The sequence below is a fragment of the Zerene cesonia genome, chromosome 16 (assembly GCF_012273895.1).
Source record: "Zerene cesonia ecotype Mississippi chromosome 16, Zerene_cesonia_1.1, whole genome shotgun sequence".
NCBI classification, from domain to species: domain Eukaryota; kingdom Metazoa; phylum Arthropoda; class Insecta; order Lepidoptera; family Pieridae; genus Zerene; species Zerene cesonia.
Genome location: NC_052117.1, coordinates 3,005,109 through 3,015,304, shown reverse-complemented (window position 1 = coordinate 3,015,304; position 10,196 = coordinate 3,005,109). Strand labels below are relative to the sequence as shown.

The 10,196-nt window shown below is 35.0% G+C and overlaps 2 protein-coding genes and 1 long non-coding RNA gene across 3 annotated transcripts in view; all 3 read left to right on the top strand.

Moving 5' to 3' along the window:
- The window catches only part of LOC119832771 (REST corepressor 1), a 31,056-nt gene that overhangs the window by 4,233 nt on the left and 16,627 nt on the right, over window positions 1–10,196 (top strand). The gene's annotated exons all lie outside the window — the stretch shown is intronic.
- On the top strand, window positions 1,932–6,748 carry LOC119832770 (diphthine--ammonia ligase). The gene is made up of 8 exons (XM_038356519.1): window positions 1,932–2,356; window positions 2,584–2,768; window positions 3,770–3,843; window positions 4,143–4,248; window positions 4,931–5,100; window positions 5,254–5,754; window positions 6,104–6,288; window positions 6,614–6,748. Exons 1-7 carry the CDS (start codon window positions 2,242–2,244, stop codon window positions 6,213–6,215), a joined length of 1,263 nt encoding a protein of 420 aa, XP_038212447.1. The 5' UTR covers window positions 1,932–2,241; the 3' UTR covers window positions 6,216–6,288; window positions 6,614–6,748.
- LOC119832772 overlaps window positions 8,919–10,196 on the top strand; it is a 2,595-nt gene continuing 1,317 nt past the window's right edge. Inside the window, exons 1-2 of the long non-coding RNA XR_005287928.1 lie at window positions 8,919–8,996; window positions 9,703–9,969. This is a non-coding gene — a long non-coding RNA (uncharacterized LOC119832772). The remainder of the gene's footprint in view (window positions 8,997–9,702; window positions 9,970–10,196) is intronic.

Genomic DNA, 10,196 nt, shown 5'->3' with positions numbered 1-10,196 from the left:
TATGTTGTTATTTATATCCTGTTTTTACTCTTCTTGTAAAGGTGCACAATAAAGAGTTTTTGATTGATTGATTGATAAATAACACGTTATAATGATAAAATCATCTATAATTCTATCTCCTGTGGGGCCGAAAGTAATTCGTGTTTTTATGACAAGTCTAACCCCAATCATTATTTCTATCCACTCGATTCCACAAAACTTGTAAAAGATATTTATACTCGAAGGACATTATTTAATTCTCGCGATCCGTATCCGATAACGAGATAAATTCATAAAACTATATTATTACTAGCTTTTCGCCCGGCTTCGCCCGCGGGAATTCGGTTATATCGCGCGCCATGATAAGGAGTAGCCTATAGTCTTTCCCAAAGTCTAAACTATATGTCAAAATTGGTTTTGTCGTTTAAGTGTGAAAGAATCTTACGTGATTTTATGTTTGAAATTAGGAACTTCCATAAAATCTTTCATCCCGTAATTCAAACCCTTCTACCCATTTTTTCGCGATAAAAAGTATCCTATGTCTTTTCCTAAGTTCAGTTCTATCTTCATACCAAATTTCATCAAAATCGGTTCAGTGGTTTAGGCCTGAAAGCGTAACAGACAGACAGTACTACTTTCGCATTTATAATATTAGTAGGGATAATAGGGATATTTGTCATCGAAACTTGATTATGTAATATGTATAGTCTGAATTAAATCTGTCCATTAAATATTTCCTTTTGAAATAGGCCAAATCAAGTATAAAGAAATAATAAAGTATACTTTTAAATTTTATTATTACAAATTGAGAACTAGTTACTTCGTAAATCATTATCACAATCGTTCATAAAGACTTAACAAAAAAAAAACTAAAGTTAATAATATTCATCAGAAATATGTCAAGATGCATACTAATATATATTTCTATTGGAAACTTAAAAAATCCTGAATAAGTAATTTATGTGTGTCACTGAAGTTCGTACTTCAACTAATAATCATAATCGTAATACTAAGAGCATGGTAAATAAAAATGATTTGCATAGTAATTTTTTGTTGATTTTTGTTATTGTTTTACATATCATTTAATTGTTCAATACATTTTTTCTTAATAAGGGGAAACCCAAAGTACGTGGCAAGCGCGATCACGCGATAGTTCCATCTATACTATAGATTCAAAACGCAGTATATTTATTTAAAAATATGATAATCTGTATAAATACTATAAAGAAGAAAATTTGTATTTTTATAATATTATGTATGTAACGTTTTCACGTAAAAAGTGTTGGACCAATTTCAAAAACTCTTTCAACATTAGAAAGCTGCAATATCACTGAGTGACCGCCTCCTTGACACAGTGGTTAACGCGTGAGCGTGGCAGGACACAGAAGGCTGATCACCTACTTGTCCGTAAAGAAAATCGATCAGTGAAACAGATGAACATCATCTGCCCCATACCCCAGTAGGGGACACGGGACTTCACTTTTTTAATATCACTGAGTGACATAACCTTTATATGTACCACGCGCTATAAGCCGGGGCCAACAGCTAATTAATAATATCTATAATATATCTAGGAAAAATTTGCGTTTGTATACCTATATAATGGCAATGTTTTCACACAAAACTGACTGAGGGACATAGGCTATATTTTGTTTTGTTTTTACCATCAATCCGGATCAATCCGGGTGGAGCCGGGACAAGCATCTATTAAATAATTTTTCGAATGTTAATTGCGAAATAAACGTTATTGTAATAGAAAGTATTTAAAATACTGCCATATCATAATAGGTACCACCCGTATTATATCTACTATAACCCTATCTATTGAAGGTAGAGTCGTAATAATAATTTAGTGATCTGTGGTAATAAAGCTATATTAAATTGTGAGACATACGTCATTATGACAAATGACAATCAATATCCATGTGAATTGTGTCACTCATTGTGGAGATGTGACATTTACGTTATATGATTATTGTCATTTCTTGATTCTTGAGCGCTACAGAACGTGAGGGTCAAGATTTCTCCTTATTTCTTTTTAATAATGGTATCAAAATAGATAAAGATAATGTCCCTCTACGTACCTAAAAGAGGCTAACAGATATGTTAGCTCTATAACAATCTTAAGAAATATAATTATTAAAACATGGTGATGTCGTGAACAAAACCGCATTGTCAGGTCTTATTGTTTTGCACAAAATAGTGATAAAGTTATGTAACCTTTGTTGGTTTTATATTGGTGAATAAAACAAGGACGTAAAAATGAGGACAGTCGCATTGATCAGCGGTGGAAAGGATAGCTGCTACAACATGATGCAGTGTGTTGGTGCCGGCCATAAAATCGTAGCGCTGGCCAACCTCCAACCTCTTCTTAAAGGTTATTACTGTCACGCACAACCATACATAATTATATACATATCATATATCATAAGTTGTCGTCACAAACATAACATAAATATGCAATGTAAATAATTGGAATGATGATAACAGCTGTAATTCTATCGTCAAAGTACACTGTGATGAGATGCTATTTTAATTTTATATCATCAATTGTGATTTCATGGTTATTAATTTATATAAATCAAGTAATTGCAAATGTTTTAGATGAATTGGATAGTTATATGTACCAAACAGTTGGCCACCAAGGAATTGAGCTATATGCTGAGGCTATGGATCTACCTTTGTATAGAGAGGCAATATCTGGTGTAGCTGTTGACCAAGGAAGGAATTATAAGCCAACCTATAATGATGAAGTGGAGGATCTATACAGATTACTTGCAAGGGTTAAGGTATTTGTTTTATTTTAGTAATTAGGACAAATCATCCTCAATGTATTTCCACATTTCTATTTGCATGTTTATTATTACATATTTTGTTAAATTAATTGAGTAAAACCACAAGAAGATACATAACGTAAATAAAAAGAAGATACATACAATATTTAACCATAGCTAAAATATTGTATGTAGGAGGTGTAATAGTAGTTTATATAATGTGTTGGATGTAACACTATAATCAGGTTATGGTATAAAACACTTATATAATTTTGTACATTCCATATGGATTTATTTAAAGGCTTACAATTTATATATAAGAGAGCATTTGGTTGATACCTGTATATTTCTAAAGATCATGAAGTTACATAGTGATTTCTGATAAGGTGTGCAAAATAAATAACAATAATATTGTTATCAACAAAGCAGTAATAATATGATATAACAAATAATCACCTTATCCACTGCTAATAAAATTAAGATGTTTAGAACTTTTATTATTTTTCTATAATCACTAGTTGTTATCACATGTTGCGTAACATTATTAAATTAAATAATGTTAACTTTAAGTTTTTTATGGTGTTACATAAAATAAACAACTAGACCCACTATGACACATCAAAATTATGTAAAGCAAATCTGCTTTGCATCTATTCGGCAGAATTTTGTTATGAGTATATTCAATAGGCATTGAATATGACTACGAAATTATGTGTTGACTTGAAAGAATGTTACATTATGTTTTTTCTCTCCATAAGAACCTTTCTTGTACCTTAAAAAAAACATTAAAAAAATATTGCCCAATCGGTCTAGCTAATTCTTGAGTTGTATGTTTAAAGACACATTTTTCCTATAAAGATTACTTTCAAGTATGTCATGCATTGAATGATTAATTCCGTAGACTACAATAGTTTTAAATCCTTTGCTAAATACTGTCTTTCAAACGTGAAGCAAATATACATTATGTTTTAAATAAGTTGCACACATATAATTTCTAAATGAGATTATGGTTTTAGAGTGAAATGAATATTGAAGCTGTATCATGTGGCGCTATTTTATCTGATTACCAAAGAATAAGGGTTGAAAATGTGTAAGTATACCAATTTCTATAAGAATTTGTGAATTGTGTCATGTATAGTTCAGAAGTTGGTCGGATTAATTAATGTAAATAATCTATTGTTGACATAAAGTAATATCTATATATGTGTTTTAACTAATAAAAGCTTCTGTATGTTATTTCACTAGAATTTACTGATATTGGATGAATGGAAATTGAAGTGGGAAATGTTGAATTCCTTTTGAATTATGTTTTTAAGGAATCTTTCAACAACATTTTTTGATCATATCTTTTCTGTTGTAATAATTATTATGCTATAATTTTACTTTTAGATGTCAGAGACTTGGTCTTGTATCGCTTGCTTATTTGTGGAGAAGGAACCAAAAAGAACTCCTGCAAGAGATGATATCTAGTGGTGTTGAGGCTATCATTATAAAGGTACCTGTTTATGCATAATACATTTTATTTGTAGTGTATAATGTATATGTTACCTTTAAAAGTTGTTTTCCATTACAATGTGTTTTCCCAAATTAGAACTAGTTGTACCTAAATGTGTTTGATACAACTATATTTTATCAGAGAATAAAAAAAAATCTATTATTTAGTCAGCTAGGGTAAAAGAGAACTAGGGTGTTTTGAAACAACAATCAACTTGCAATAATACAAATAATTGTTCTTCTCCAACTGCCAATTATATTTCTTTCTTAAATGTAGAACATAAATTTTATTTATAATGTTGCATTTTTAACTGACTACTGTATTTTTTTGTGTTTGCTAAGTGGGAACTTCCGACTGACTGACTGGTGAAATGACTGTGATAGTTGTTGTTTTTTTAAAGCTGGTACCTTCCGTTCTATTAAACGTCCATTGTCCTATTTAAAATGGTCTAGTTCTGAATTCTGATACTAATAATCATTTTAAAACATTTAAAAATTATGAAAAAACTTTATTATGAGTAGTTTCGTTAATTCGACTTCTAATGTCATATAAGTGTTATATTATTATACTTGAAATACAATCATCATAAAAGATTTTCTTTGAACCTTTGAATAAATTATAAGCAAGTAAAATAGAGTACTGTCAAAAATTGCATATAAAATATTATCAATTTTTTTTAAAGGTTGCAGCTCTAGGATTAGATCCAAGATTACATTTAGGGATGACAATAAAAGACATACAACCGCATCTTCTAGTCATGCAGGAGAAGTATGGGCTCAACGTGTGCGGCGAGGGGGGGGAATACGAAACATTCACCTTGGATTGTCCTCTATTTAGGAAACGGCTAGTCATGTAAGTATTATTACATTGCTATGTAATACATATCTTCTGTACATATTAAATAAGCCGTAATTATACTAAATTGTGAGTGATTCATGCAAAAGATCTGCAGGTGTTGACTGTCTTTGTGGAACAAAAGATGCATTCATGTTTTCATATTTACAGAGATGAAAAAGAATTAGTTATACATACGGAAGATTCTGTGGCGTCTGTTGGATATTTAAATTTAAAATTACACCTTGAACCAAAAGAAAACTATGATGGAACAATAAATCTACCTCTAACTGTAAAAAACTCACTTGATTTTATTAATGATTTGAGTGATACAGTGTTTAGTGATATTAGTGATATAGACGAATCAGAGATAGACTCTATTGAAAAGTTAAAGATTGAAGAAGAGAAGAAGCAGAAAGAACTAAATCCTCTTATTAGTTACGACAGACAGACAGATAAGAGAGAAGAAATAGTCAATCAAAGTGATGATGATTTAGAAGAAGATGATTATTACTATGATGATGTGTCTGATGAAAGTGAAAAGTTAACTGTTATAGATCATAGATCTATTTATGGCAATAGACATGGGTGGTATTTTATTGGAGGCATCGTTGGTGAAGGCGTGGACATGGCGGTGGCTACTGATGATGCGATGAATAAATTAATTAGTAGGTAAACTTGTTCAGGCAGCTTTATTTTTTCATCTTAAGTTGCATTAAAATAAATTTTCAATCAATACTTCAGTTATTTAGTTTGCAATTTCATTACTGTATCTGTGCCTGTATTCATTTGATCGTTAATATCGAGGCTAATTTATGACTTTTTATATATCTAACTTGATTTATAGTTTTCATTTGGATAATCAAATCATCTAAATAAATAAATACTTCTTCTCAACTCATACTATAATGAATTGGAATAATATTTTGTAAATTACCAAAGCCAATACAAAGACATACTACTCCTGAATAGAGAGATATGGTTAGGAAGAGATTTTTTTCTATTTTATTGTTTATCCTAGGCTTGCTTCAATCGGAAAATCTCGAGCTTCCACACGTGTGTTCAGTGAACATATATATGCGCGATATGGAACAGTACTCGGAACTCAATGCGGTGTACGTGAAGACGTTTAACTTCCCCAACCCGCCCACAAGGGTGTGCGTGCAATGCCCATTGCCTAGCGACGTGGGACTGATCATGGATGCTGTAAGTGAGCCTTTTACATTACCGACTAAAGTTTATAGTGAAAAATTTTTTCTTTCTGAAGTGCATGACAGAATGTGACAATAATGAATTTGGAATTTTCATGTTGTCCCAGCTCATTATTTCAGTTTATTTGTTTTTGTCCGAATAATGTTACGGAATTTATTGAGTATTTCAATAGTAATGAAGAAACAGCCAGTTCGTTACATGTAAATTATTTTTTTGCAAAATATTTTTTCAAGATCTATATCTATATCAAACGTTTTTTTTTATTATAATTTAGGCATCCATAATGTGATTAAAGATTTAACATTATTTTTTGTTGTAGGTAGCACATAAACCGGTACCTGGGAGTAATATGGAAGGCGAGGGCACAATGTCAAAGGAACGCGTTACGATGCATGTGCAAGGCATATCTCACTGGGCTCCGGCTAATATAGGACCTTATAGTCAGGCTGTTAAGGTCGGTCCTACGTTTGAAACAATGAATTACTCTTTTGTTTTATTACCTTAACATACAAAACATAAATGTTGTATCTTCCTATCTTTTAAAATAAACAGGTTATTATCACTTTTTCTATCTATATCTTTACAGCAGTATTATGATGATATATACACGATGATGTAAAGATTTTAAATACAAGCATAATGTTTGTGTTTCGTCTTAAATATAATTAATTGCAATCAAATCGCTATACTCATTTAGAAAGCATTTTCAGAAATCAAGATATAGGGCATAGAATGAACATTTCTTTTCTTTTAATATGTAAAACAGTATTTAATGACAATAATTTTTTTAATTATATCATTAAAATTAAACGTTTTTAAGTAACCTGCTACAATATTTTTCTATTTAAGCTAAAATTAACAAAACATGACAAATCTTATGGTCTTCCCAAAATCATAATAAAATTAATAAACAGATCGGTGAAGTGGTCGGCACATGCGGACAGATAGCGCTGGTGCCGGGTACGATGAAGTTGGTGGAGGGCGGTGCGCGCGCGCAGTGTGCGCTGTCCCTTAGGCACCTCACACGCGTGCTGCGGGCGGCGCACCCGCGCGCGCACATACGCAGCGTGGTGCAGGTTGGTTGGGTTTAGGCTACTTTCATACGGCGCGTTTAAATTTAAAATAATTTTTTTTTTGTATATTGAATTTATAGAAAAAGTAGAGTTAAATGTATAAAATATCTCAACGTTAGTTTTTCTTTCCATATTTTTTGTACGAAATAAAGGGATGTCTACCCTTCATTTTAGTAAATAAATGCGAAAGTAACTCTGTCTATCTCTCTTTCATCAAAAAAGAACGAAGGAGGGATCCTTCGTTCTTTTTTACGCCTAAACCCTTGATCCTATTTGGATTACATTTGGTACCATGATAACTTGAGACCCGCTTGACAGTTTTAATCTCAGAAATCCGTCGGTAGCGGGAACTGTACAGTTAAAAGCTCATGTCCCTTTCGCTTTGAGTACGCGTAGTACGCGAGTAAATCTGGTGTCATTTAGTGAATACTCGTATGTCGCAGAGCGTGTGCTACGTGCGGTCGGCGGGCGGCGCGCGCGAGGCGCGGCGGCAGCTGGAGCGGCGCACGGCGGGCGCCATGCTGCAGTGCGCCGTGGTGGACGCGCTGCCGCGCGCCGCCGACCTCGAGTGGCACGCGTGGGCGCACACCGACAATAATCGCTTTGAGTGTATGTGTAATACAACCTTTACAACTTCTTTTTTTATGTGAATTTTTTTTTGTGGAAAAAAGCGGGGTCCACGTTCAACATGGTAATGGTTTGGAATTTTTAATACTGAAATTATAAGTTCCTTGTCATATTAGTCATTCCAATGTATTTTAACACCCGCATAAATTTATGGGTAAATTCAATAGATCTAAGCTAAGTATATCTCTTATAAAGCATACGCATATAATAAAACTAGCTGGTCATCCCGGCTCTATCCGTAATAAAGCTTTGTTTTTCAAAAGTTTTTTGTTGTATAACTCGGTATAAAATTTCTCGGTGTGTAATCTTATTGTTCGGCTTTCACCACTTTATCAACATTTTTCTCAATTTCTAGATGAGGAAACTGGGTGCAATGTGGGTGATTATAAAGTGGCTATAACCCGTCGATGGAACTATGAAAATACAGTTGCCGCCATTGTGTGCTATGTTTCAACAGGTAAGTTACTTTAAATTAATTATTAATGACGTAGGTAGTACATAAATTACGAAAAATTAAAAAAATGTGTTCAACCGTCATATAGCGTACAGAATCTTTATTTCATAATGTTATTTGTGTTATTATCTATGTATTTACGACTAGCGGTCTGCCCCGACTTCGCCCGTGATACATATATAACCTAAAACCTTCCTCAATTAACGGGCTATCTGACACTGAAAAATTTTTCAAATCGGACCAGTAGTTCCTGAGATTAGTGCATTCAAACAAACGAACTCTTCAGCTATACAAAGTACAAAACGATAAACGTGCGTGCGATCATAGGGTCGCCGCCGGCGGGGGGGCGGGGCGGGCGCGCCGGGCGGCCGGACGCGGCGGCGCGCGCGGCGCACCGGGCGCGGGCGCGGCGCGCGTCGCCGGCCGAGCTGCGCGCCGCGCTGCGCTACGCGCTCAACAAGCTGCTCGGCGCCGCGCCCGCGCGCGCGCCGCCCGCCGCCGCGCCGCCCGCGCCGCCGCCGGCGCTCGCCGTCAGGATATTCTATCAGGTATTCTACTTTATACATCAGCTAGATATATATCTAAGATATATATCTTCGAATAAGGTGTAAATTATCGTTAAACTATATTTTAGAGAGAATGTTTTTCGATACGATTCTATTACGGTTACGGCATCACTTGGTCGGTTTATAAAAGCACATATTCTGTATTTAGTCTTGAAACATATTGTACTCAGTAAGTGTTCGGTGGTTCGGTGGTGATCGCTTACCATCAGGCTTAGCTCAGTTGCCCGCTATGATCAGTTGACCCAAATAACCTGCAGTTCATTAAACATGGCATAACAGTCGCGACGCGTAACATTAACAATAATATATATTTAAAACAATTATTATTAAATATTAACTTTCACTTTAACAGCAACGGTACCTTTAATAGAATCTTTATTGTATGATTATTGTGTAATGAGATAGGAAGCTAGAGATTTATAGACTACTAGCTGCGCCCCGCGGTTTCACCCGCGTAAGTCCGTATTCCGTAGGAATATCGGGATAAAAAGTTGCCTACGTGTTATTCCACCTGTCCAGCTATCTACGTACCAAATTTTATTGCAATCGGTACCGAGGTTTTTGCGTGAAAGAGTAACAAACATACACATACATCCATCCTCACAAACTTTCGCATTTATAATATTAGTAGGACTTATTTATCACCGCGGAGAAGCATCTCATTTCTATGGGAATTTCTGTTTGACAGGCGAGCTGCGCACCAGACAGCGCGGTGCTAGTGGACGCGATGCGCGCGGCGGCGGCCAGTGCCGGTATGGGTACGGGTGCCGGTACGGGTGCGGGTGTCGGTACGGGTGCGGGTGCCGGTACGGGTGCGGGTGCCGGTACGGATACCGGTCCCGGTACAGAAGCCGGTTCGGGGGCGCGCGTGTCGTGGACCGCGGTGCCGGTGCGCGCGCTGCACCACGCCTACTGCTTCCTGTCCATCAGCGGCCTGCGCCTCGACGAGTGAACGGTTATATGCCTTGCCTTATGTTCACAATTATATACTATATCTTTATTTCAATTAAAAATGTGGTTTTACAAGTAATAATCATTTAATGGTTAGAGCACATTCGTCAACTGAACTGGCATGCAAATATTAAATATATTATGTTATATAATATATGTGTATAAACTTGTAAATAACTCAACTGTATTCATACAAATAGGCTTTTTAGTTACTTTTACCAAACATGACGT